Source organism: Pygocentrus nattereri, chromosome 18 (genome assembly GCF_015220715.1).
Source record: "Pygocentrus nattereri isolate fPygNat1 chromosome 18, fPygNat1.pri, whole genome shotgun sequence".
In the NCBI taxonomy this organism is placed as follows: Eukaryota; Metazoa; Chordata; class Actinopteri; order Characiformes; family Serrasalmidae; genus Pygocentrus; species Pygocentrus nattereri.
This window is the reverse complement of record NC_051228.1, coordinates 8,222,619-8,250,513: the sequence shown is the minus strand read 5'-3', so window position 1 is coordinate 8,250,513 and position 27,895 is coordinate 8,222,619. Positions and strand designations below refer to the sequence as shown.

At 39.7% G+C, this 27,895-nt stretch overlaps 1 protein-coding gene across 3 annotated transcripts in view; it reads left to right on the top strand.

Moving 5' to 3' along the window:
* usp25 (ubiquitin specific peptidase 25) overlaps positions 1-27,895 on the top strand; it is a 49,156-nt gene that overhangs the window by 16,335 nt on the left and 4,926 nt on the right. Inside the window, exons 7-24 of one of the 3 annotated variants that reach the window (XM_017711909.2) lie at positions 985-1,122; positions 3,043-3,119; positions 3,477-3,550; positions 4,987-5,138; positions 6,178-6,305; positions 7,312-7,407; positions 7,793-7,957; positions 8,639-8,940; positions 9,053-9,123; positions 9,790-10,018; positions 10,315-10,542; positions 13,022-13,161; positions 14,751-14,909; positions 19,479-19,574; positions 21,367-21,545; positions 24,608-24,686; positions 25,023-25,102; positions 26,678-26,801. In XM_017711909.2, the coding sequence (XP_017567398.2) occupies positions 985-1,122; positions 3,043-3,119; positions 3,477-3,550; positions 4,987-5,138; positions 6,178-6,305; positions 7,312-7,407; positions 7,793-7,957; positions 8,639-8,940; positions 9,053-9,123; positions 9,790-10,018; positions 10,315-10,542; positions 13,022-13,161; positions 14,751-14,909; positions 19,479-19,574; positions 21,367-21,545; positions 24,608-24,686; positions 25,023-25,102; positions 26,678-26,801 (2,517 nt within the window). The remainder of the gene's footprint in view (positions 1-984; positions 1,123-3,042; positions 3,120-3,476; positions 3,551-4,986; positions 5,139-6,177; positions 6,306-7,311; positions 7,408-7,792; positions 7,958-8,638; positions 8,941-9,052; positions 9,124-9,789; positions 10,019-10,314; positions 10,543-13,021; positions 13,162-14,750; positions 14,910-19,478; positions 19,575-21,366; positions 21,546-24,607; positions 24,687-25,022; positions 25,103-26,677; positions 26,802-27,895) is intronic. The other 2 variants (XM_017711910.2, XM_017711911.2) reach the window with 2 other exon arrangements.

Genomic DNA, 27,895 nt, shown 5'->3' with positions numbered 1-27,895 from the left:
AAGAGCCTTTTTGAAAAGACTTTTGTTCTCTGGCATTGCTGCTCTCAGTGTCGCAGCTGTGTGGCCATAGGGCCTCAGAGTCTGTGCAATTTGGTAAAACGTTCAGTCCCAGTGTCAACCTCAGCAGAGCAACTGCAATCCCTGTGTTTGATTTATTTTTTAATTTATTTATTCATTCATTCGCCCGCCGTCTCTCCCCAGGCCGGGAGTGCGTGTTAGGGTCAGCACCCACAGCCTTTAATCTGTGCTAAGCTGCTTCCTCTGCTAGTGGTCCACTGAGCCGCTGATTCAGTCCCATACTCGATTTCTCGCTTGCTTCGTGGTCGGTGGGAAAAGCTCTTGCAGGGTTTAGGCTTTAATCTGTTATCGTTGCAAGCAGTGCTCGAAGGAGGAGGAGAAAAATCCTGGTCGGAAAAGCTGATGAAGGCCTCTTCTGATGAAGGTCTCTTTCTTATGTCACTGAGGGTAGCTCTTAGCATGGGTCACTGTTTCTCTCAGTAGACGTACCAAGCACAGCAACTTTGCCCTAAGTAGGTCACATGTTCCTGAAATGCAGATGTTTATTGTTTATTCACATGTGTCACGTTTACATACTTCTGCCTTTAAAATGAACATAAACACACACGCACACACATATGGTCACACTTTGTTTGGATGGTCCCCTATAGATGCTCTACAGATATTTAAATCAGTAACAATCTTTCTGGTGGTATTCAGCTGATTTTCAACAGCATTGTGGTTAGAGTTAGGGCTAGGAGTTGGTGTTGGAGTTGGTTTTACCTTGAGTTTGGGGTTAAGTTTAGGGATAGATATAATAAATTCTTTCATACTGAACTTGACGGTCAGTTGCACTTAATGGACACATTTTTGTGTGTGTGTGTGTACTGTACAGTATGCATTCTATACATTTACAGTTTTTATTGGCTGTTTTAAAACATTGTTTTGCTCACATGTTTGGAAAATTGTATTTTTTTTCCTGTGTAGGAGCACCGGAACCTGCCCTTCATGCAGGAGCTGCGGAATCTCTTCTCCTTGATGGTGGGCTCCAGGAGAAAGTATGTGGACCCATCAAAGGCTGTGGAGATCCTCAAGGACGCGTTTAAGTCCAGCGAGTCACAGCAGGTAAGCTTCTTGGCTGCTGTTTTTGACAGCTTAGCTGAGTCAGGATAAAGAGCGGTGGATATGGCGATCTCTCCAAATGCCACAAATCACCTTTTGTCTTTAATGTTAATCCCAGACCACAAACCCTCCAGCAGTTCCTCTGTCGCCTGCAAAAACTGTATTGATGCAGTCGCCTCTTCTGTGCTAATGTGCATTTAAAATGAATTGGCGATTTAAGGATGTAAGTCAGCATTGATTTTTATTGTAAATCAAAGGCAGGAAGCTCCAGTCCTGGAGGGCCAGATTTCTGCACAGATTGGTAATTTTCCTAGTCAGGGACACCTGATTCAACTCCTCACCTTATTACCAGATTAAGTTGGTGTGCTAGAGCAGGGAGATCACCAGACTGTGCTGGACCCCGAGCCTCACTTCCCCAACCCTGTTGTGAAGCCTAGGCGTGTTATGATTCACAAAATTGGATGTGACTGAGCTCAGCTTGCCCTGTGTGTCGCCCTCTCTGCTACTTTAAAAAAAAAAAAAAAACAGCGAACTGTCCAAATTGAAATTACTTGATAAAATAAATAAAAGCAACAAAATAAAACCATGATGGTGGTCAGTAAAACAGTAGTTTTCATTTGTTGCACCTTTAGCATCTGACTTTCTCAACATGCTTTCTCAAGACTTTTTCAAGAAATTGGTCCGCGCTTTTTGTGTTTTCTCGACTACTGTAATGCTTTGATCATAGGACTTCCTGCAAGTACAACCAGGAAAATTACAACTTGTGCAAAATGCAGCAGCAGTAATTTTAAGGACTAGAAAACAGGATCATATTAGACCAGTTTTAGCTTGACCCCACTGGCTGCCTGTCTATTTTAGAATTTAGAAGACCTGTGAAATTTTCTTACTAGTTGTTGAATCTCTTCATTGGTTTAGCACCTTCATACATTTCTGAGTGCCTGATTATGTTATTAATGAAGCTTTAAGATCATCTAGTGTTGTCTGCTCCATATTCCACATATGAAACTAAAAAAAAAAAAAAAAAAAAAAAAGGAGAGAGGCAGCGTTTTTTTGTGTTTATGCACCAAAGATCTGGAACGCATTACCACTAAACATCTGACAGGCTCCTTCTGTTCATGTTTTTTTTTTTTTTTAAAAAAGAAAAAAAAAACAGTTAAACGTTTAACTATTTTTTTTTTTTGTTGTTTCTTTTGTTTTCACTATTATATTACTCTTACTTGTATGTTCTTGTTACTTGCATTTCTGTAGCCTTTTTTTTCTTTTTATTTATACTTTTATCTTGTGTTGTTTATTGTATTTATTAATATATCTATTTTCTGCTATTTAGTAGTTTACTATATTTTGTTTATATTTTTATTTTTTATTTTTCCTCTTGTATTGTGAAGCACTTTGAGCTGCATTTTTAATGTATGAAATTATTATATTTTATTATATTATATTAAAAATTGTATTATTATTATTATTATTATTATTATTATTATTATTATTCTAGTTGTGTTTGAACATGAGAGTTATGATTGCAGCTTCTTTAGTAACAGTTGGTACCCGAGCAGCCCTTACACAGTTTTCACCTACTGGACATTGTGCAGTGCAGTAACAAAAATACTTTATTCCTAATTATGGTTACTTATGAAAGATGATTCCAGAGTATTTCCGAGTATTTCAAGTACTTGAAATTATTTGAAATATTTGAAATAGGTAAAATGTTCTATGGGCAAACCCTAATAATCAAAACTAAAATATTTTATTTGTTGTAGGTTTTTGAATATATTATTTGCACATTGAATTGATGGGATAGTATTGAGCGATACATTGTTTGCTTCACTCCTAGTAACACTGTTAGTGTCACCTGTGTGAAACCCTGTCCTTCACTACATTTAGCTTTTTCATGACCTGTATGTGTGTTTTTGTGTCTCTTAACAGCAAGATGTGAGTGAGTTCACTCACAAACTGCTAGACTGGCTGGAAGATGCTTTCCAGATGAAGGCAGAAGAAGACCGGTAAGTCTGGGCCCACATCTGTCTTCACCAGTAGGAGAAGACAGTCATCACTTTAACTTCTTTTTATGACACACAAAGCTGATCCCTCTGCTCTTTTCTTCCATACTTTGCTCCCTTATCAATCAAAATGATGTATGACCTTCAGATTTTCTGTACTCTAACCATTAGCTAGACCTTGTGATGATAAATGAGCTGCATTTTACTGTATGACTTTAATTAGTTCCATTGACTAACCCCTGAACATGGCCCAGGCAAGGAAGCACACCCACACAGCCAAAGTGCTCCTATTAGTCTAACACAGAGGATTTCCTATTGGCCCATTGTGGCTCAGTGTTTCTTTCTTCCCCCACTTCACAGAGAAGGAGAGAAGCCAAAGAACCCGATGGTGGAGCTGTTCTACGGGCGATTTCTGGCTGTAGGTGTTCTCGAAGGTGAGGGAGAAAGTCAGCAACGGAATTATGAATTATGCTCAGTTTCACCTCTGCAGCTGCAGCAGAGACAGTCCCTGCTCCCAGTGGCAAAAGGTGACCCAGTGTTAATGAGATCTAAAGGACTTTCATTGATCCTTGATGGCTGATTGGCATTGTGCTGATTATGCATGACAGCACTGGCTTTAAGTGCTGTGATAAAAGCACTTAATCGCTGTTAGGACAAAACCATTTTTGGTGTGTTTTTTTTTTTTAAACATAATTTATATACACTGGCTCCCCTTTATGCTGTGTGTTATTTCACGATGAATGACCCAGTAGAAATGGTCTAAAATGGTCCAAAAAGCTTTTACTATTCGCACCCACTCACCCAGCCTTCATTCTTTCACTGTCACTTCTGCTGTTTCACAAATATCTGCGTTTAATCTAAAGAGCTGCTATAAAATTTTAACCATTACCACTTTTCGTGTGATGCTAACAGGACAGACAAATCGCTATTTCAAGGCTAGCAATATATTAATGAGGCAAACCAGAAGATAAAAGCTACTTTCAAAGCAGATTCCAAGGTTTCTGCATTAAACATTGCTGCGTAATCACATCCTTGGTTGGCATCTGCTCATTATTTTGTGAATGGATGTGGTCAAGTTGAACATTACTGGTCTATACATACTGTGCTCTGGGGTAGCCATGGCACAGTGACCAGCCCAACCCCCTGCTGTGAAGGCCAACGAGAGCAGTGGTCATTAACGTACAAATCAAAGACATGCTGTTTACAGAGGAGCAAATGACAGGGTACAAAACACGAGGTACAGACTTTTTTCTTTTATTCTCTTCATATAAATTGATTGTCTTTCAAAGAGCACAGGCAACTTTTTTCAGTTGGATAAAAGGAGTAAAACATATCCTTATGCGCTGTATTATAAGGGCTGTCTGGATCATTTTTGTTATAGTATATGCTGGGAGATGGACTACCTCAATGTTTTTGAGCTTATTACATTATCCACGGTATGGTTAAATCTGTGTCATGTGGCGGTGTTAGTTGCATCGTTACAGGGCTGGTTGTTCACAAACAGACTGGGCCTTTTGTTGGACTAAATGCATGACCTTGTCAGTGGGATTCCCCTTTTCACTTTATTTAGGACTCTGGAAAACTGACTCATACTGTTTTCTAGCTGTTGGTTGTCTTTATCATACTACATGTTGGTACATAGGAGAACTCAGTCAGCTGTAATCCTGGACAGCACTTGTGTCTTTGGCCTGATGCCTAAAACACACCGTTTCTATAGTGGGGTTGTAGTGTGGACAGCTATGCTCAGTCACATTAGTCATGACTGACTTTTGCAGTCAGGACTTGGTGAGTGGACACAGAACACTTAATGAAAAACAGGGTATATGGTAACTTTAAGAGCTGCGTCTGCTTTTTTTTTTCCCCCTCTCAGGAAAGAAATTTGAGAACACAGAGATGTTTGGGCAGTACCCGTTACAGGTGAACGGCTTCAAAGACCTGCATGAGTGTTTGGAGGCAGCCATGGTGGAGGGCGAGATTGAGTCTTTGCATTCTGCAGAAAACTCCGCCAAATCTGGACAAGAGGTCAGGATTGATAAGAGAAATTTATTTAATTTCCAGTCAAAATGGCCATTAAACAGAGAAAATCTCCCTCTCCCTCTCCCTCTCTCTCTATCTATCTATCTATCTATCTATATCTATATCTATCTATCTATCTATCTATATATATATATATATATATATATATATATATATATATATATATATATATATATATATATATATATATATATATAGACACACACACACACACACACACACACACACACACAGGGGCCTTTATTATTGTCCAGAATGAGAATAATTGGAATAAAAATATAATAAAAAGAAAACCATTACATGCTAATTACTGTGAACGTTTTTTCCTTTTCCTGTGAGTTTGCCATATTGGACATAATTTTTTATTGCAGTGATAAACTGTTTTGACCTCATTCTCTAAACTTAAACCTAAGTGCATACCATTGCCACTGACCCCTTTCCCCACTGGCCTGGGCTAATGGTGGGGACCAGCCCTGACTGGGCCATCTCAGCAGCTGCTCTCTGCTAATTATCTTTGCTCTGAGGCAAACATTGGTTAATGAGAATGAGTTAAACCCCACAGCATGCCACAGTCCAACTTCAGTGAAACCTGAGAACTGGGCTGTCCTCTGGGCACAGGTGCAAAGAAAGTGATTTGTATCGTTTTGGCTGCGTACAGCAGCTGCCAGAACATGAGCAACTCCTTATGGATGTGGTGTTTACGAGGCACAATTGGGAGAAAGATTTTGCTCATAACTTTTCATCAGTGAAAATGCTTTGGCACGTTATACTCTCCCTATCATGTTAAGCATCTCTTGTGCCTTGTATGTCGTTTGGCATTTTAACTTCCTGAGTAGGTTGAAGATAAATGTTTTTTTTTTTTTTTTTTTTTTGTGCGAGTGCACAATGAAAGGTATATGTGCTAGCAATGCAAAATAGTTTGCATTGTCATAAACTCTAAACTTGCTTTGTGTTATTAAAAAGAACACCTACCATAAATCACCCAAAAATATATATATATATAAAATGTTTTGTTTTCTTTCAGCACTGGTTCACAGAGCTCCCACCGGTTTTGACCTTCGAGTTGTCAAGGTTTGAGTTCAACCAAGCTTTAGGCAGGCCTGAGAAGATTCACAACAAGCTGGAGTTTCCTCCTATGCTTTACATGGACAGGTGTGTGGCTTCATCTATGGCTCTTTATCCTTCATTGTGAGAGGTTTTGTAATGCAATATATAAGGCTTTAGCCAATTTGTATGGTATGAAGTATGTGTACCCAAGTTTCCACAGACTGGATTAAAAAGCCTGGATTAAAAGGTCACAGCCTTGATCTGCACATTATACCACAAAGGTCACAATAACAACATGGAGCACGACCGTGTCTGCTTGCAGTTTTTACTGTTCCATTATGTTTAGACATGTGATTAACAAAACTGCGTTTTCAAATGGATCTCTGTGTCTACCATCTAAGAAATTGTGCGGTGTAGGGTCTCTGCCTCATACAGAAAGCATATTATTCTGCAGACTGTTAAGATTTGCTGCAAATGTTCCTTCGCTCAAATACTCAAATAACCATGCCCACTCCCCCAGCCTCCATACTTTTACTGTCTGATGGACAGGACAGTGTAAGACTGCAGGGTAATGTCACAAATTAAGAACATTTACATTTCTGCTTTAGTAACACTTTGTTGAGGTTAAGAGGTTAAGGGCTAGTTGTATCAAAATTGTTTTCTCATTAGAGTATGTTGGGCATGTAGCTAAGCTATCAGGCTGCAGTAATATTCATAGACAGGCTTTCAGTTTAAACCTTTACCGGCGAAGCCAGTATCCAAAACTTAACGTCCAAAGGTTTAACTGTCTGTGTTAAGATTAAATCTTAACTACTGTTATCTTCATGCTAGCATAACACTGAAAACCCCATTACCAGGCTAGCAGAAATTAACATTAATATGTCTTCTTTATTAAGGAACCTCAGGGTCCAGTAAATTTTAGGTAATTTAGAAGGTGATTACTTAATGTTAGTGCTTGAGACATAGAAGCATTCCAGATTTATACAGTTAATAAAATGGATCTTGTTCATAGTCACTTAAATTACAGTACCTCCATAGGTAAAGCTAATCCAGCTGCACTAGACCTGAAGACGTAGATTTGAGACAATCTCTCTTGGCTGCCTCTCCTCAGGTACATGGACAGGAATCGAGACGTCACACGGCTCAAACGAGAAGAGATCAGGAGACTGAAGGAACATCTGACTGTCCTGCAGCAGCGGCTGGAGAGGTGAGGCTGACACAGCTAGCCTGGCTTACATAAGGAGTGAAATTTAGGGGCTAGGAGTTGAATACACGTCTCTGTTCTAGACTTCACACATGCTTTCAGTAGCTTAATCAAAAGCTGTCACACTGTAAATATTTGTCAGGGAATTTGGCAGAGATATGCTTCATGAATGCTTTAGCAGAGACTCTCTGTCGGTGTGGCAGACGAGGCAACAACATGGTTTGTTCAGCTGCCATTTATAGATCTTGAAATCTAGATGAGTCTCTTTCTCCCTCTCTCACACTCGCTTGCTCGCTCACTCACTCACTCACTCTCTCTCTCCTGCTCTCTTGCTCTTTCCCCTGAGTGAGATCAGCATTTACCAGAATGTTCTCTCCTACTGTTGAAGGTATCTCAGCTATGGCTCTGGCCCCAAGAGGTTTCCTCTGGCTGATGTCCTTCAGTATGCAATGGAGTTTGCCTCCAGCAAGCCAGTGTGTACTTCCCCTGTAGAGGACATTGACACATCAGCACCACCCGGTGGCACAACTGCACAGGTGCCTCCTGCACCGAGGCAAGGATTAGTTCTTTTCTCATATCAGGCTTTTTATTAGTATTTTTATAGACAGTTACTATTGCAGGTTGCAAGTTAACATTTACAAATGTCCAATTTTACATTTATGTAGATTAAATGCAGTAACAAACCCCTCGACACACAAAAACCCATTTCCAACCCAGTTGGTCTACCATGGATGCATAAGTACAACAATGTATAATTTTATGTACAAACAATGTATAATTTTAAGAGAGTAGTTGAAAACCTGCGGGAAAACGTGTGTTTTCCTTTTGTTGTGAAACAGTGAGAGGGGTGTTAAATCAGGAATGAGCAGTTTATTGTAAGTTTGGTGATAAGTGGTTGAAATTAGAAGTAAGAGATTACTAAATTTGATTGATGGAGTAGAGTTGTAGAATTTTGTTTATTACTAGACTTAATAAAATGGATTGTTGGCTAACCAGATAAACCATAAACCATCATATTTGGATCACCGTTATTCCAAATTCTATAATTTTCTATGTATCAAATCAAGAGTCACAGGACACGCCCCCCCCCCCCCCACTGTGTTCTCTTGGTTTGAATTTCCATTGTTTGTCAGTTTTTGGTTTATTTTATCCCAGGCTGTTGTGTTTACCAAACATAAATAAATGCACACAGTTCTTGGTGTTCACCTCTTGCTCTGTTCTCCTCTCATTACAGTGTGGTGGAACAGGGCTCCTCAGTCCCCCCAGACATCTCGGGAGCAGCACCCCAGGCACAACAACAACAACAACAACAGCAGCAGCAGCAACAACAACAGCAACAACAGCAGCAGCAGCAACAACAACAACAACAGCAGCAGCAACAACAGCGTGCACCCATCCACAAGCCCTTCACGCAGTCACGCGTGCCCCCAGACCTGCCCATGCACCCTGCTCCACGCCACATCACTGAGGAGGAGCTTCGAGTGCTGGAGGGCTGCCTGCACCGCTGGAGGAATGAGGTGGAAAATGACACTAGAGGTACCGGAGCAGAAACAACAGCACGCACATACTAAAAGATGCAAATGTTTCCGTATGTACACTGTGCTGCTGCTTTGTGTGTTCCTAATCAACCAACTCTGTATATCTATAGATCTTCAAGGAAGTATATCTAGAATCCACAGAACCATTGAGCTCATGTACTCGGACAAGTCAATGATGCAGGTGAGTTTTATTAAATCTCTGCATGCAAATACATCATTCAGAAAGATTAGAAAGATGAAATTGCTGTCCTTTCAGCATTTTTAATCCTTCGTTGTCGTAAAAGCACAATAAATAAATGAATAAAGCCAGAGCCATAACTGTGATTATAACTGTGACTGAAAATTTCAGTCCATTTAGTCCATTTCCTCTCTTTCTTTTCAGCCCCACTTACCATATAGGTGCACTTTGTAGTTCTGCAGTTATAGACTGTAGTTCATCTGTTGCTCTGCATACTTTATAAGCTGATTTTATTAGTTGATTTCTGAATTATGATACCGTGTCCTTAGTATGCCATGTTAATAGCGAACAATCTCATGCTGGCTGTAGTAAGTTATGGCATATACAGCGACAAACGTTGCCAAGTGCAGAGACTGTAGTATAAATAGAGCAGCTACTGCAACTGTAGCATGTTTATTTGGATAGTTTGTGTGGTCTAAATAAAAATGAAAATAAAAAGTTTGTTAATTGCATTCATAAAGTCTCACATATCTTAGTTATGCTGTACGTTGGCCCATAGTATGTGCTGCATACATCTCAAAAGTCAAAGTCACTGTTGGTAGCATAACACCTTATTCAAAGCTAAACCCTCCAGAGTGCTTTGTAGATAATTTTGTTCCTGTGTTTCAGGTGCCATACCGGCTACACGCTGTCCTGGTTCATGAGGGTCAAGCCAATGCGGGCCACTACTGGGCGTATATCTACGACCCTCACCACCGCTGCTGGATGAAGTACAACGACATCTCTGTAACCAAGTCCTCATGGGAGGAGCTGGTGAGGGACTCATTTGGCGGCTACCGCAACGCCAGTGCCTACTGCCTGATGTACATCAATGACAAGAAGCCCTTCCTCATAGAAGGTAAGTCCACCCCTGCCCTTTTCGCTTCATTCTCTCATTTCCCCTTCATGACTTGATAGCTGTCATTTTCTAATATCCATGTCTCTTAAAGCAAATAGTGCACTTGTATGAAAAAGCTTTTGTGTGCTCGAGCGTATGTTTGATTTTGAGCTTTTACATCTGGAAGGCAGGGGGTTGCATAAGACATTTACCTAATGCCAATAGGCCGTTAAGTGAGTGAACAAAGGCATGTGTAAGTGTGTGTAAGTGTATGCAAGAGCCATCCTGTCTGATTGCCTTGACTCTGTCTCTCTCAGAGGAGTTCGATAAAGAGACGGGCCAGATGCTGAGCGGTCTGGACAAGCTCCCACCGGACCTGAAAGAGTATGTGAAGGAGGACAACCAGCTGTTTGAGCGTGAGCTGGAGGAGTGGGATGCCATGCAGGCCAGGAAAGCCCAGCAGGAGAAGATGGCTCTGGCTGCGGCCGCAGCTGCCGTGGCCCCCCGGCCCATGAGCACCGAGCCCAGCCCTCCAGACAACACAGGTGAGTCTCCAGCACATGCGCCACATGTTCACTCACTATGATAAGTAGACAACACAGCAGAATATAACCTCACTCTGCTTGAAAACATTTTCATGATGCTTCATATTGATCATTTAGTTTTACTGAGGTAAGTTAAAATGGGCAGCCTTAAATAAAGCCTTATATAAATTGTGCATCATCTTGTTTTTAGCTAGAGATAGGCATTTCAATTAAATTGAATTAATAGTTTGTATGGCTTTAAAACCCGTTTTCACCTTAGGTAACATTACTAATCTTTTCACGTTATAGTTGTAACACAGTTTGTGAAGACTTAGTGGATACAAGACTTCAAGATTCTGACCCATCCCTACTTTCTCATTTTTGACAAGTGTACAACATAGAACTGATGATGAATGTTGCTGATGTATCTCAAGAAAAGTGGAATAATCTGTGCAGAGCCATACAGTCATATGCAAAAGTTTCAGCGCCCTGGTCAAATGACGTGTAGTTAACACATCCTCCACAGAGAGCACACTTCTGCACATTTAATGCGCAATTACTGTTTATTGGCTGAATGGAGTATACTGGGGGAAAAAATAAAACATAAAATGTGTCCTCTGGCCTTGATGTTTTGTCCCCAGTATGTAAAAATGAATAAATAGAACATATAAAACATCATCAGATGTTTGTTAATATCATCTGATGTTAAAACATCATCAGATTTTCACACAAGCCCTAAAAGTAGATAAGAGAACCCAGTTAAACAAATGACACAAAAATATTATACTTGGTCATTTGTTTATTGGGGAAAATCATCCAATATTACATAATTGTGAATGGTAAAAGTATCTGAGCCTTTGCTTTCAGTATCTGGTGTGACCCCTCTGTGCAGCTGTAACTGAAACTAAACGTTTCTGTTAACTGTTGATCAGTCCTGCACACCAGCTTGGAGGAATTTTAGCCCATTCCTCCGTACAGAACTGCTTCATCTCTGGGATGTTGGTGGGTTTCCTCACATTTAACTGCTCACTTCAGATCCTTCCACAACATTTTGATGTGATTAAGGTCAGGACTTTGACTTGGCCATTCCAAAACATTAACTTTATTCTTCTTTAACCTTCTTTGGTAGAACGACATTGTTGTTCAGTGTTCTCCTGATGGTAGACTCATGAACATTAACATTAGCCAATTTGAGAGAGGCCTTTGTTGGTCGACCACTCCTGGGGAGAGAAACAATGGTCTTGAATTTCCTCCATTTGTACGCAGTCTGTTGGACTGTGGATTGGGGAAGTCCCAACTCTTTAGCGATGGTTTTGTAACCTTTTCCAGCCTGATGAGCATCAACAACTCTTTTTCTGAGGTCCTCAAAAATCTCCTCTGTTCGGGCCATGATACATTTCCTTAAACGTGTTGTGAAGGGCAAACTTTGATGGGTCCCATGTTCTTTAAATAAAACAGGGTGGTCACTCACACCTGATTGTTTTCCCATTGATTGAGAACACCTGACTAATTTTACCTTCAGATTTATTGCTAATCCTACAGGTTTACATACTTTTTCCACTCACAAATATGTAATATTGGATCATTTTCCTCAATAAACAAATGACCAAGTCTAATATTTTTGTGTCATTTGTTTAACTGGTCATTTGTTTGACTTTTGATGTTTCTGATGAAAAGAAAAATCTGATGATGTTTTAGGTCATATTTATACAGAAATATAGAAAATTCTAAAGGGTTCACAAACTTTCAAGCACCAATATATGTATTGCACTTTGTAGCAAGCAATAAACAGATGTTAAACCTTCATTTTCCTTTTTTTTAAGCCATAGTCATTTAAAATACCTACAGATCTGTCATTTGCAGAGCTTTGAATACGTGCAGTCATATTAGCGAAAATAGCATAGCACTTTGCAGGGACCAACTTAAATATGGCACTTTTTTTGGTGAATTTCAATGCACAGTTTCTATTTATTTGTTTAACCTCTAAAAAAACAACAACATAAGATAATGTCCTGTAACTTTTGCACAGGCCACATTTTATTATGTTTTCAAGTTGTTAAATTCAACAAATAAAAGTTATTGTTTATTAAAAATGTGCAGAAGTGTGTTCTCTGTAGAGGATGTGTTCACTTATTTTCAGCACGTCATTTGACCAGCGTGCCGAAACCTTTGCATACGACCGTAATCATTTTAAATGCTTACTCTTTGAGTTAATTTGATTCCGCTTGTTTAAAATTTTGTATTGTTAAAGTTTTTGGCATGTTCTGGCCTCGAGAGAGAGCGTTTTGAATGATCTCTTTTTGAGTTCTGAGAAAATTAAAAGAAATAAGGGAGGCCTTCACAGAACATGTTTACAACAGGGATTGAAGGCTTTTTATTTTATTTTATTGAATTGCTACCTTGCAGTAAAGATCTCAGTGTAGAGACAGAGTAACAGACTTCTCTCTGTAGAGAGAAATTGTCTTAAGAAGAGACTGAGTCACTGTCTGTCGGCCCCCAGTTCCCCAGCAGGACCCAGAGTACATGGAGCAGCCTTCACCCACTGATGACTCCAAACACCTGCAGGAGGACACAGAGAGAGCAATCTCCAAGGCTGCCGCCGAGCAGGACGAAAAGAGTCCCGAGGCACTACTCAGCGCTGTAAGAACCCACACTCACACATACATAGACACGCTCTCTCTCACAGTTACCCCTCGGATGTCTGCACTGAGCCAGACAGGGGCTGTCTGGGTCGGCTCCTGTGGGGTTGTTTAGTTCGTTTGTTCTCTTTTCATTATGAACTCAGAGGAACCTACTGGGATGCACTGTGAGATTAGTTTGACAGGGATGTAGGCGTTTGTATCGGACTATGAAAGGTCGTATTTCTTAATGAGACTTTAAGAGTCTACAAGTTTAGTCCTTTAGTCTTTAATACAGTGCTGTGCAGAAAGAGAGACCAACCTTCATATATGTAATTTCCAGGCATAAAGTCCTTAAGTACAAGTTATTCATTTTTCAGTGTTATAATAAATGTTGAAAAAAAACATTTAACAGAGCCTTAACAACTAAATCTAACATGTTTTTTTTTTCCCTCTATTGAGTGTTTTCCCAGTGTTTGCAGAAGACTTGCTTTCAGTTTTTCAGAGAAATCTGTGGGGATATTTTTCTACACCTCCAAAGTTCAGTCTTAAGAGTTGGTTGGATTTTCTTTTTCTCATAATCCATGTAATCTCAGGCACAATTTGTTGGGGTCAGTGTTGAGGTCAGACCCATAGAGATTTTACAATGCAAGGACAGACAAGAACATCCTTGCATTGTAAGGTACTGTTGGGGACAGCTTAGGAGTCCCGTTTTCTCTGTATCTTTTAATCGTTTTTTTGAATGCCAGTTTTAGAAACTCCTGTTTTTTCACTTATTTTTCTTTGCCTTTCTCCTTCTTGTGTGAGTAGAATATCTTCTGTCTCAGATTTCTTCTCAAATATTTCTCCTGAAAACTTAATGCTTGTCCTTGTACTTGGTAGACATTTTGACTGGGACTTAAATAAAGGAAAGGGTGGTTTCTCATTTGAACACAGTACTATAAATGTAATCAGTGTACTTCATCTAATGTCTGAGATGCCCGGCATGAATTCTCCAAGCCATAGTATACGTTTATTTTAACATTTTCATATGCTAACAATAACTGTTCAGCTGTGCCGATTAACTTTATTTCCCTTTATTTCCTTGAGTATTCAAATTATTCGGGTTACAGTGTTTTGACAACTTTTTTTTCTACCTTTTTATTCTTCAGAGGGTGGAGCCTTTGAGTTGGTCATGGGGGGATTGAATATTTATTCCACATACTTTGAGAGCTTGACCTGCAATTCAGTTACTTGGGTATTATTTGTGTTGGTGTGTAGTTCGTTTCCAGTTGGCTCTGAAACAAGCTAAATCAGGAAAAACAATTAGCATTTTTTCCCTCACTTTAAATTGTTCTCTCTGCTCCTGGGATAATTCATCCTTCGGGGTACAGATTAATGTCTACTAACAGGTCATTTGTAATTGAGAGAAATGAATTATCTCTGTAGATGAACATTGTGACCTGGATTGTAATAGGGTGTGATTTTTATTCATTCATTTATTTATTTATTTATTTACGCCATATTTTTTGCACTTCGTCCATTTTACCTTCCATATCTGCCAGCTGTTTGTCTTTTGTTTGTCTCTCTGTTCAGTCTTCTCGCACCACTTCCTCATCTCTGTCCCTGCAGGCCGAGTCCAACGCGACCCCTCCCCAAACCCCTCCCCCTGACACAGTGCAGGATGGGCCCGCCTCCACCCCAGCCCCACCACCCCGGGTGGTGGAGGTGGCCATCCCTCACGTAGGAACCTTCGTCATTCAGTCACGAAAAGGGGGGTATGACGATGAGGTAGAACCTCTTCCTGCCAGTGGCCATTGGCATAGTAGTGGCTGTGTGCAACGTGGGCAGCAGCAAAGCTTATATGCATGCATTGCCATGCTTTTTGATCTGCTCTTACAAATAGCAGCACTGCAGGAGGCTATATACAATATATATACTTACCAAAGTCCAGTTTCCCAAATGCATGTTGGTGTCTTGTCTAGTGGGGCCAATCGTGATCTTGTAACCAGAATAAATATCCGGGGACAACTTATTATAACATTTGAAGCTGGATTGTGGCGAAATATGTCCCCCTTTAAAATTCACCCCCAGATCCTTCTTTTAATATTCCAAATACAATTGAGAGCACAAGCAAAGCAAACTAACTATAGAACTGTCTATAAAAGTAGTTTTAGGATAAGTTATCTCCCCATTCAGAGAGATAAGTACCTGATCTGGTATGAGTGGAAGTAACTGCCCATGTGTGATGGCTGTTGAGTGGACCAAGTTTAAAATAAGGACTTTTTTGGAGGACTTTTCAGTCAAGCTAACTTACGCAGGTTAACAACAGGCTTGTTATTAGATGGACAAAATTGGTGAGCTCACCATCGCCTCCTTCTTTGAGCTCCGCCTTCACGAGCCATTGGATTGCTTTAGAAATTTCACACTAGTTCGTTCCTAGCCTTATTCGTCTACATTCCTGCCCGCATTTAGCCCCAAATTTCTCATGATTATCCCTATGTGTTTTCTCCAGATCGTGTCTGGCCTCGCAAGACTAGTTGGTGTTAAGTTTAGCGATGTCCTGATTCAATCCAGACGGAGGCCAGTCCAGGCGTATTGTAATGGATCACATATATGCCAAAATATGCCGTGAGTGACATGAGACCACAGTATTGTAGAACACGTTCACAACGTTCTTCACTCGCAAGACACAACTGGTTTAAATCAAAAGCATGGAAACTGTTTTACCAGCAGCACTTCAGGGTTACAACCAGTAATTCACAGGGCATTCAGAACAAGAGACAGGTGCAGGCAGCCGTGCGTTAAAATAGTACGAATTCATAACATGGTCACACTAAAATGGTAGTCCACGAAAAAGCAAAACATATCAGTTCAGACTGTTAGTTTGCATTTTAAACTGGTAGTCAAATCATCCAAATCATCTGGTACATCATTTAGCACACTATAAATTGATCCTTTAAAAAAATAGGCCATTAAATAGAACATTTCCTAAAAACATACTAAAAACTGTAGTATTTGTTAGCAGACTAACATCTTGCCTAAATGATGTGGCTGTATTGTGTACGAAAATACAATATAAGATTAGATTGGCATTAGCTGATACTCAGCATCAAGGTACTGGATCGGGACATCGCTAGTTAAGTTTTCAGTATGATTATGGTGCTAAAATGCTTTTGGGAAACCTCGTCCTGCTGATTTGAATCTGCAGTTTAAAGCGTTGTTTTTTTAATTATGCTCTTTTAAGGAAATGCATCGGTTTTTCACTCTTGCGTATTAGTGTACAGTACATATAGAATACACAAATAGAAAACTGACCTGCTGCTTATGCAACTGTGCACCTGATCTTGCGCTGCTCTTTTAAGGAACTTTATTTGTGCCTTGCTGTATTTTCTGTCGCTCATATCCGTTCATATTTTTCTCATTATGGCTACATTTAGGCAGCTCCAGATCATCTTTGCTTTTTTGTTTTGTTGAGCTGGCTTTATATTTAAGTTTGCAAAGCATTTAGTGCAGAAATTGTGTGGTTTGGGTTTAACATGAAGATTTGTGTCCAGTTTGTGAGGGTACTCTTTTGGCTGTCTAACTAATTGACACAATCTGAAAGGCTTGGTTAGTGTTGCTGATACTGAGTGAAATTGTAGAGCTAATGACATACTCAACATGGTTATCATGACTGATGAGTGTTGCAATGATACTGGGATTAGAGCATACCTGTGAAGGAATTTCAGCATGCCGACGTAAAAAGCGAGGCACTGACAGCAAGGATTTCACATCAAATTTTATAAAGCGTTTAAATATAAACCGTGCCAAAGACAAGAAGATGTGTTTCTGTAGCTCTAAACCATTCAAATGTAAAGCTGTCCTACCAGTAAATGCCATACATTGAAGTTTATTTGGAACACTTTTACCAAAATAATGTATTAAAAAAGTGAAATGCTATAAATATCAGAATTTATCAGCACCTATCTGATATGAAGGTTGGATGGAGTTCGACCAGGGGTCGTTATCAGTGGTAATCAGTGTGTCGCCAATACTGATGATCGTGCATAATGATACTAATTGGTGGCTATTAACTTCCATTCTTTATTGGCATGTTTGGTTTAGCTGTGTCAAATTAGAGTAGCATACAAGTGCAAACTCTACCGGAATGTGAATGTGAGGTCTGCAGGTCAGAGAGAATCGAAGCCATTTGCTGTAGTTATCAGTGTGGGGTCCATGGTTTTGGCCCCGTTTCCAGGAGTGGAGGAGATCAGACAGTAGAGGTCGCTCTTTCTCCTTTAGGGAGTGACCAGCTGCTCAAGCCAGGAGTGCAGCAGCAAGTCAAGTGCTTTGAGAAACAAGACAGTGCCGCCAAAAAAAAGAGAAAAAAGCCCATTTCTGAGGCGGTATGCTGCCAAAACCTGGGGACACGTTGTATTCTTTGGAAATTGTTAAAGTTATGCTTGATGTTTGCTATTAGTTTTCAGTTTAAAGTACCTATTATGCTTCTGTTAACATTGAACAGCTCTGTGCTAATCCTAATCCTTTGGGTATATTTAGCTTCAACACTCAGTTTCATGCTTTGTGGGTTTTGGAATGAAGAACAGGTTTTACCTAATAATGATTTCATAGTATTCTTTTCCAATCTATTGACAAAAGCTCATATTGAAATAATTTTGGCATCTGAAAGGTTTGAGTGCTGACATCACAGCAAGGAGATAAAATCTATGGCCTTTAGTGTTACTGTTATGTAAGGTAGTACTTTTGTCATTTCTTTCCGTTTCCCCAGTTCCTTTAGGGGTCCTGTTAAGGTCTGCACAGCTTTTTAGTTTATTTTATTGGTAACATGCCCTGAAATAATCTTTTGAATCAAAATTGAACTAAAACTACTTTTTCCTATGAATTAATTTAATAAGCACCTGACATCTATTGCATTATTCTGCCGTGCTTCTTTTATTTAAATACATTTTCGGGGATTCAGAATTCACTTTAGGCTTTTATGCCTCCTAAATTCTAAAGATATCAAGTGGTCTGACCTCCCAACCATTTATGCAGATTAATTGAAGTTTTAATAGGGGAAATTTTGTCATGAAATGGTTGATGATTTATATTTAGGTTTTTGTTTGAAACTTTCAAATCACATGTTGTGAAGTAGGGCAGCTTTAAAAGTATTCAACTAGAAGCAAACCTTGTTCATGAATTCAGATTTTCTCAAATGTCATGGGGCACAACTGCCAACAAAGGACTTATTCTGCTTTGACGAAATAGGAGGGAGGCTAGCCTTCAGTAGTCCTTGCATATGCTGATTATACTGGTTCACTTTAATTCAGTGAAGTAGTGTGACCCCCTGCAAAAACATGCAAACATGTCTTATGATAGCGTACACATTTTCAGTAGTTTTAAATAACATTTAAAAAGTCATTTTTCATGCCAATGTGTGGTTGTGCCACATAAAAATGGTTGATCCTGTTTAAAAATAAATTTGAACCATCTCTAAAATCTAATGAACAAATACTAGTACATTGATCCAGGAGCATAAAGTGAGAGATTTTAAAGTGCTTAAGCCAAAAGACACAAAAAGTGCAAGGCAGTTGTTCTTAAAGTCAACAGGAAATAAGTGGATATCATAAAACATTTTCTTTCTGTATTGTGGCATTGGATTGAATGGAATTGATATGGAGAACCGTGCATGTATTTAATTTCCCATTTATGGCATTTTTGTGGTTTTATGTAACAAAAACAGCCATCATTCATTTTACATCACTATTTTTTTGCCCCTAATTCTTAGAAATAAACCATTTCTGTTAATGTGTTTGTAAGACTAACATATGTAAATGATCTCTGTTCTGATTGTCAGTTCTGTGTTGTGCCTCATTCAAAATGTAGTCCAGGTCGAAACACTTTTATTATATGAATAGGCAGGACTAAACTGCTGTAAGCTGAATAAGCAGATACGTGTACTTGTGTTGCTTTTTGTGATATCCCAAAAACAGGGGCTTCAGAACGGGCTGTTTTTACAGTTAATAATTTGTATCCAACAGCAAACTCTTCATTTAAAAAAAGCAAGAAAACCAAGTTATTCTTAGATATGGGCCCTTTGATATGATCAGGGACATAAAGTATCAAGCTAAACAAGTTTTGATCAGTCAGTTTTGATTTCTGGTTGAAGGTTTTTGCATGCAGTGTAGGACACGAGCATGTGACACACTTCCTGACACTCTCAGTGTAACACTTTGCTGTGGTGTATGAGTGTATGAATGCTTGTGTCTTTGTGGTACTTAAAAATACAACCAACAGTGCATAAATGATGCGATTAGCATGTTGCTAGCCCATTGGACTGTGTATATTCCGTAGTAATGTGCTTCCTTCCTTGGGCAGACAATGATGACGCCAAACATGCAGGGTATTATAATGGCCATTGGCAAATCCAGGAGTGTGTATGACAAGTGTGGGCCTGAAGCAGCCTTCTTCAAGGTACTTCCGTAATGCATCCACTATCAGTGACTGCAGCCCCAGTGACTGTGCTAACCTCTGCATGCACCCCTCATCTCTTTTGTATGGTCATTCTGTCTGTGTCTCTACTGCAGTGTCTCTCTCTCATATAGACTTTAGGGTAGGGTTGTCACGGTATCTGAATATTAACATCAATACCACTGCATTTTTCCACTGCATAAAGCACTACAACCTTTGGCACCAGAAAACTGGAACTGTGCTTTTTCTTTGGCCAATACTGAAGATTAAGGATACTGAGAACCTAATAGAACTCAAATGTTCTCCTCTTTTCAGCTGCACAACAATTTGATGAGATCTTTATTTTTCAAGGTGATGAAGTCACCAAGCATGACCACATAACTAGTATGCAAGCTGAGTGACGTGCTGAGTTTAAGAATTATTACTAAAGTCATTTTAAAGTATATTGTAACTGTTCTATTTTCAAGCAGGTAGAAAATGAACAAGAACCGCTGTTGTTTTTGGTTGTGCAGTGGAAAAAATGGTGAGAGTAGTATCACAGTGCTTAATTTCCAGCACAGTACTAAGGCAGATAATAACACATACATTCGTCTGAACACATTTACTGGATTGAAATCGGATTGTTCTAGATTCATTAAAGTACTGATTTTCAGATTGAACAGACAGATATTCAGATAGCTACAGCTGAAAAAAAGCACTGAACTTTCCGTACATAGAGCACTATGTATACTTTTAGGCCAAGCACTGAATAGTTGTCAAATACATATACACAGAATGAACATCCCAACGTTCAATGTCTGCAGTTACAATGTGGTTCATTTCTTTTGCCATTTTCTTTTATTATTTTATTTATTTTTGTTTAATTTGAAGATGTGATATTAGTTGCCTGCTGGGCATGGCTGTCTAAGGCCCTCCCCCTTTTTGTGAAACCTGTTCTAGCTTTCATTACATCTGTATGGCGTTGTCATTTTGATTGGTGGTGTCACCTTGACTGCGGAATTAACTGGAATGACTGATGGCTCGTAAGACACTTAATTGTGTGTTGCTGTGTGCTGTGATTGTGCCTGTGTTGGAATGTAGTTGACAGATGATCATCAACTGTAGACAGACTCTCACAACTCTCACTGTTCTGATCAGGATCGTCCCAGTAGAGGCCACCATCTGTTTTTCAGTTTTTTCACAAACTGATCTCCAACGTCTATTACTCATTCACTGCACCCCCCTCTCCCTCGTCGTTAATGAAAAATTCATTTGTCCACCCCTAAGTATGCGCAAAATAAGTGTGTGAATATGCATATATTCACTCAGCTGATAAATTACAATGCACTTAAACCAACAGACCTATTGAATGTCATTTAAAGATCACTCAAGGTTGAGATGTTTTAATGCGCTTCGATATGTTGTAATATAAATGGCACCGATGGGCAATAAATGCTGTGATTGCTTGCTTTTCTTCACTGTTGGCTGTATACAAGTCTTACAGCAGTGAATTTGCACATCAAACCATGTCAAAGGGGTCCATTTATAAAAGTATGAATCACCACATCATGGACTAAACTAATTTGTGTTCTGTCAGATGATCCTGTCAGACAGGGTTGCCTTTTTTCCCTCTCATGATGGCTTTGTGCCTGAGGCACTTATGTTCAGTATTTTTTTAATGTGGTCTTGATAATTAACAGTGCGTCTTTCTTTCTTTGTTCTTTCTCCAACGCTCCGCCTCTCTCTCTTTTCCCATCTCTCACTCTCTCTTTCCCACACCCTCCATCCCTTTTTCTATCTTCTTTTTGGCTTGAAGGCGATTAAAGTTGAATACACCCGTTTGCTGAGGTTAGCCCAGGAAGACACACCTCCCCAGAATGACCACCGGCTACAGCATGTCATTGTTTACTTCATCCAGAACCAGGCACCCAAAAAGATCTTGGAGAGAACCCTCCTCATGCAGTTCGCAGACAGAAACCTCTGCTTTGACGAGAGGTACGGTCAAAAGCTTCTTTTGCCCCTAAAGTTGTCCCCAGTTAAGTGATGTTGAAGCAACCAAGGAGTGTTTCAACCTAATCTTTATTTGTTGCATCTGTTGCAACAAGTCCAGTCAGTTACATTCAACAGTAATGCGGTGAAGTTGGTTTCATTTTCACATATTCAGATTTCTTTCTTCTGTAGCTTTCAAACTATGGCCCAAAGATGTATATGTATAAATACATTTGAATGTGTAAAATGGTATTGTTAGCAACAATGACAGTAAGCTTAGATTTAGTTTGTGTCAGAAATTAATGTAGATCTTGTCGATTTCTGTGAACGATTTCTGTGCTTTGCAACCATCTATAAAAATTATATTGCAGGTGGCAACCATGGGGTACATGTACATGCGCCATTATAGAGCTAGTAGAACACAAATGATGGAAGCGTTTTTAGAATGGCCTCTATTTATGATACATATGGTCTCTCAAGAGGAGATAACTGCTATATTTATACATATTGACCTTTTGACTACTGCTATAGAAAGAAACAATTTTCAACAAAATACCCAAAGATTTTACAATTTTTAAAAATCAGTTTTGAGTAGTTGTTGGACTCACCAAACTAAATAATTCTACAGCAGTTACCGCTGTGTTTTAGTCTCAGATTGCACCAGGAAAAATGCCACCAGATCCCTCTACAGGAGATTTTTGTCACCTTTTCCTGTACTGGAGACAACCATGAGAAATTGGGCTAAACGTGGGTGGAAACATAGATCGGAAAGTCAATCCAAAACCTTGTGAAGTTTGTACTAGTAGTAATAGTGAGCTGGTCAGTGCTGTCCAAATGACGATAGGCCTGGCAATAGCCTGTGGGTATGACATGAGTCTTCCAGAAAGCTTAAGCGTGTCACGTGTTAAGATGTGTCACGTATGCAGACAACACATTACAAGTGGTCCAAGTACACATTATGTCTTTCAAGGGGAAAAATGTTCATTGAACCAGACCAGAATGATTCAGTTGACGTAAATATGATTTGCAATAAATTGGCTACCGTTTTCAAAGACAAGCTGTTGGATTTGGACTCAAGCTACTTGGTTGTACACCAGACCATAGATGTTCACGTCACTTCATATGAAACCAGTTCAAGTCTCGAGTCTGTGGTGTCTGAGACGAGCACCCCGTCTCTGGGGGCGCGAGTCCGAGTCGAGCCCCGCGTCTCTGGGGGCGCGAGTCCGAGTCGAGCCCCGCGTCTCTGGGGGCGCGAGTCCGAGTCGAGCCCCGCGTCTCTGGGGGCGCGAGTCCGAGTCGAGCCCCGCGTCTCTGGGGGCGAATCTTGTGTCTTTAGTGGAGAACTTCAGCCTTGTTATTTGCTGCACCTGTCAGGTTCGATACGGCTTTAAATAACAAGCCTTTCATTACAGAAAAACCTTCAGTCTGAAGGACAGAACTGACTGAAGTGCTACACCCAGTAAATACAGTGGTTTAAATACATTTTTTTTCCATAACGAGATCCAGTGCCAGAACAAGTTTATTTTTCCTCTGGGATAATATCCACATTTTGGCCCTCCTTTTCCGAAAGGATGAGGTGAGCTATAATGTTGGTGAAGTACACAAGTCAAATAAGTCGAGTCACGAGTCAGTTAAGCACCTATTCAAGTTGGCTGTGTTTGCACAGCCGGTAAAAGTGGTCCAAATCTGATCTTTTCCTTCATATGTGACACAGATGTGGCACAAGCAGCAATGCGACTCTGTCTGAACAACCAGTTCGGAATTCATGGACTTTTATATCAGTCCTACTCGACATGTTTAGGCTGATGCTTCTTTATCAAAAAAATTGAAGACTTATTGCAACTGCTCCGTGTTCACAAAGGCCCAGCTGTCAACCACTGGAACCTCATAATCGCTCCTGTGATTCTGGCAGAGACGAAACTGAAAGCTCCGGGAGCGACAGGCGTTCACTGGCCGTCATGATTGTTTACCTCTGGACGAGCCTCGTGAAGCACTGTTCTTTTGCGCATGCGGGTCTGTTTAGGAGGTGATCTGTTCAGACTGATGTTGTATACAGATCACATTAAAAGACCAGGTGAACAACCAAACAAAAAATCTGATTTTGTGAGAAAATCATATTGGGCCATTTTTACCTGCTGTGTGAACGTAGCCGTTGAGTCCCGAGTCAAGTCTGTATGTGACTCAAGTGCGGCTTGTCTCCATCTCCGCTTCACAGTTCAAAAGAGGAAGAGGAATTTAAGGCTTTGTTTTAGAGAGGGCATAGCCTTGTTAGTGGCAGACTTCGATACCACTCAGCATCAGAAGTTTAACAGATTATCCCTGTGTATTCTAGTCACGTCTGGCTCAACAAGACTAAGAATAGACACCAATGGACAGCTGTCTCAGCATCTGGCCATTGGCTTCTACTGAGTGTCGAGTCAATGAACCTCTTTTCTTTTGCTAAGTACAATGAAGCGTGTCAAAATTGTTATCCATGGTAATCAGCCATGCTATAGAGATGCAGCAGATAGAGATTAGGTTGAAAAACGCTGAAGTATTCCTTTAAATAGTTGCAGTCCATTCTGTTCCGTCACACTGTCAGTTGAGATTACTGGCCAGGCCGCATGTCTTTTGGACCAGAGCTTTTCTGTACAATATTATACGAAGATCTGAGCCCATCTTTATCTGTTAACCAGCCAATATTGCTCTGCTTCTTTTGTTCCTGCCTGTCTTGTTGCCTAAAGGGTCCTTGTGTCAGAGCCCAATCGCTTCCTCCCATGGGCATTCACCATGCACCGCACACGGCCAAGTGTGCCACGTAATCCATATTCATAAGTGAATTGATTTCCCCCTCCTCTATTTTGAGGAATATAATTAGATTTATGTGAGTGTGGCCCAAACACGCAGCTCCAGAGAGCCGTTTCCATTTTGTTTTCAGTAATAAAGAATGATTCATGCCCCCAGCGCAAGGCCTAGAGACACGGCTCGCCATCTCATTCCACAGATTACCTCATGAGTCACCCCCCCTACCCTCCACCCCAGCGCAGACTGCGCTCTAATGGCGATGTGCTTTCTCCCTTCTCCCACAGATGTAAGAGCATCATGAAAGTGGCGCGCGCAAAGCTTGATCTCATTAAGCCGGACGAAGTTAACATGGAGGAATACGAGGTCAGCTGTGTTTATTGTTGGGTTATTTTTTTTTATTTATTTTTTTTTATGTTTTGTGTGGGTGGGTGGGTGTGTGTATATACACACACACACACACACACACACACACACATATATATATATATATATATATATATATATATATATATATATATATATATATATATATATATATATATATATATAAATCTGTCTCAAACCACCTATGTGTTGGTTTGTCATTTTAAAGCTTCGAAAGATGAACTTCTGTACCCATTATCTATGTGCTCCATAACACTGAAGTCACATATTGATGTTTTTCCCCCCCCCCATATATATATATAAAAATATATATAGATGTGGCATCAGGACTACAGGAATTTCCGAGAGACCACAATCTTCCTAATGATTGGCTTAGAGCTGTTTCTAAAGAAAAGGTAAATGCAGTCTGTTTCTGTTCTTACGTTGTCTTTGTCTGTGGACATTCTTAAAGTAATGGTTCGGCAAAATCCACACAATTTTCCACTTAGAATAGACGTCCTCGGTCAACCAAGATATGTTTGGTGGCCATATTTTACTTCTTTTTAGTTTAATGCTGGAGCTAACTGTGCTATCAAACACAAGTCAATAGTCACCCAAACCTTTCTGTAATTATTGCTTTAAAAAAAATAGCTGCCTGCTGTGTTCAGCTATATGGTAAAGTTTGGTTGGTCATGCTGTGTTCTAAACCACATTCACAAGCCTGTGCAGCGTTAATAAAGTGCTGGGTGCAGTACGAACAGGCTGGAAAAGCTGTGGAAGTAATTTCGGAAGAGATTTGGAGTGACTATTGACTAGTGTTTTCTAAGCTACGTTAGCCTTGTAGCTCCAGCACTAAACTTGGGACACCAAAATAAATAGTAGTAGTAATAGTAATAATATTAATAATTATTTTTCTCAGGAATATAAGTGAAACATTGGAATGGTAAAAATACTATGATGTAAATTAAAATAAGAAAAAACTGCTGTTAACAGAAAACAGGATACTTTGTTTTTAAATCTAATTTAAAATACCTATTGAGCTTGCATTCTTAATATTCTCCGGAATGGTATTCCAGTGTTAATGAGCTATGGATGAACATGATCTTCCACCAGCTGAGCTGATGGAGATCCTAGGACTTAAACATGTCTTGGCTGATCAACTATGTCTGAGTGAAAATTGTGCAAGTTAGGTTTATTTTCTCTTATTATCCAGGGTATATTTTGGTTTTTCTATCTGAATTTACATGCCCAAATTGTAAGGCAAATTATTCAGTAACTGCATGAAATAAACGTGCATTTTTATTTAAATGTATTTATTTATTTTGTAAAAACTCCCCAAATTAACAGAACGTGTTTTATGATCATAAACATATGGCTATATGCTTACAATTTACTGCTGAAAGAAAAAAAGAGAAGCCACCTGTTTATAGTTTATAGCCCAAATTTGTGGAAAAATGGGTTCAGCTTCTTTTATTATAAGGGTTTAAAATTACCCGTCTGTTTGACTGGGAAGAAGACAGTTATAACACCCACCTTTTTATATGTATATATGAAATATGAAAGTTATGAAAAATATGAAGTGCATTTTGGAACCACTGGTGGTCTCAAGGAGTTGAAAATGTTAAAAAAGGAGTGTTTCTGCTATTGCCTAGTTGGAAATGGGGCGTTCCATATTTATGTGCACCAGGGGGCAGCACAGCCTCTATTATGTGCATTTACGTCTCTTTGCAAGGGTAGCGTTCGAGCCCAGTGAGAATTGTAAAACTTTTAATTAAAATGGTTAATTAATGCTTAATTGGAATGATTGCAATGTTTCTGACAATTGTGTGACTGGATACAGAGATAAACCTTGTATTTAAAATAAATAAAAAAGCTACATTTTTTCGGTTTTCATATTTTGCATTGAGTCTGTTAGTTGCACATTTTTGCTTGTTGATAGAAATGTACGCATTCTTTATAGCCATGTTAACTTGCTGTTCTTTTCATTTCAGTTATGTGGAGGCCTTGATGTACCTGATCTATGCCTATCAGTACAACAAAGAGCTCCTCTCCAAAGGCCCGTACAGAGGCCATGATGAAGAGCTTATAGCCCATTACCGCAGAGAGTGCCTGCTGGTGAGTTTGTCTGCTTTAGCTACAGCTCACCCTTTTTTCAGGGCTAGAACCAGCTTACCTCCAGCTGAAATGCATCTCCGAGCTATGTGGAAGGAGAAACCAGCACATAACAATCACTGCATTAAAAGTTAAACCACGTACGCTGTGAGTTATCAGAAATGGAAATATAAAGGACATAAAATTGTATCAAATTCATATGTTGATTTCTCCCTCCCTCCCTCCCTCTCTCTCTCTCTCTCTCTCTCTCTCTCTCTCTCTCTCTCTCTCTCTCTCTCTCTCTCTCTCTCTCTCTCTCTCTCTCTCTCTCTCTCTCTCTCTCTCTCTCTCTCTCTCTCTCTTTCTCTCTCTCTTTCTCTTTCTCTCTCTCTATCTCCCTCTCTCTCTCTCTCTCTCTCTCTCTCTCTCTCTCTCTCTCTCTCTCTCTCTCTCTCCCTCTCTCTCCCTCTCTCTCTCTCTCTATCCATTTCCTCAGTTATTTTTCCAAATGCAATAAATATAGAGCACTCATGCAAATACAGGTTTAAACTGCTGCATCTGTGTGCAAATGAACCATAGAATTCAAATGCGTCATACCGATGAGGACTTTGGGAAATGTAGAAAAAAGACAAAATATTCCTTTTAGGGAAAATCAAATCAGCAAATGAGGGTGACTCCCTTCATAAACTTCATAATGCTTTGGCTTATTTTTTCCCCCCATAACACTGGTTCATGAAGGCCTTACTATATCTCTCTGTTCTTTTTCTTCTCCATTTGAGCTCATTAGCGGTGCTGTAATGGCAATAGCTGCTTTTGGAAGTAGTATACAGCACTGTGCAAAAGTCAGACCACCCTTCCTTTTTAATTCCAGTCAAAACAGCCAAGTCATTCATTTTTGGCATCAGGAAAAAAGCTGAAAATTACACAGAACCTTAGAAACGAAATAGAATCGTTTCTTCAGTATTTGTTGTATCCACCCTTTTGTCTTTATTATAGTTTCAATTCTTTGTGGGAGACTTGCTTTCAGTTTTACAAATACATTTGCAAGGTGAGTTCAGTTTGAAAAGTTGGTTGCGTGATCCCCATTTACTGATGTCTGAGAACACCACCAGCTTCTT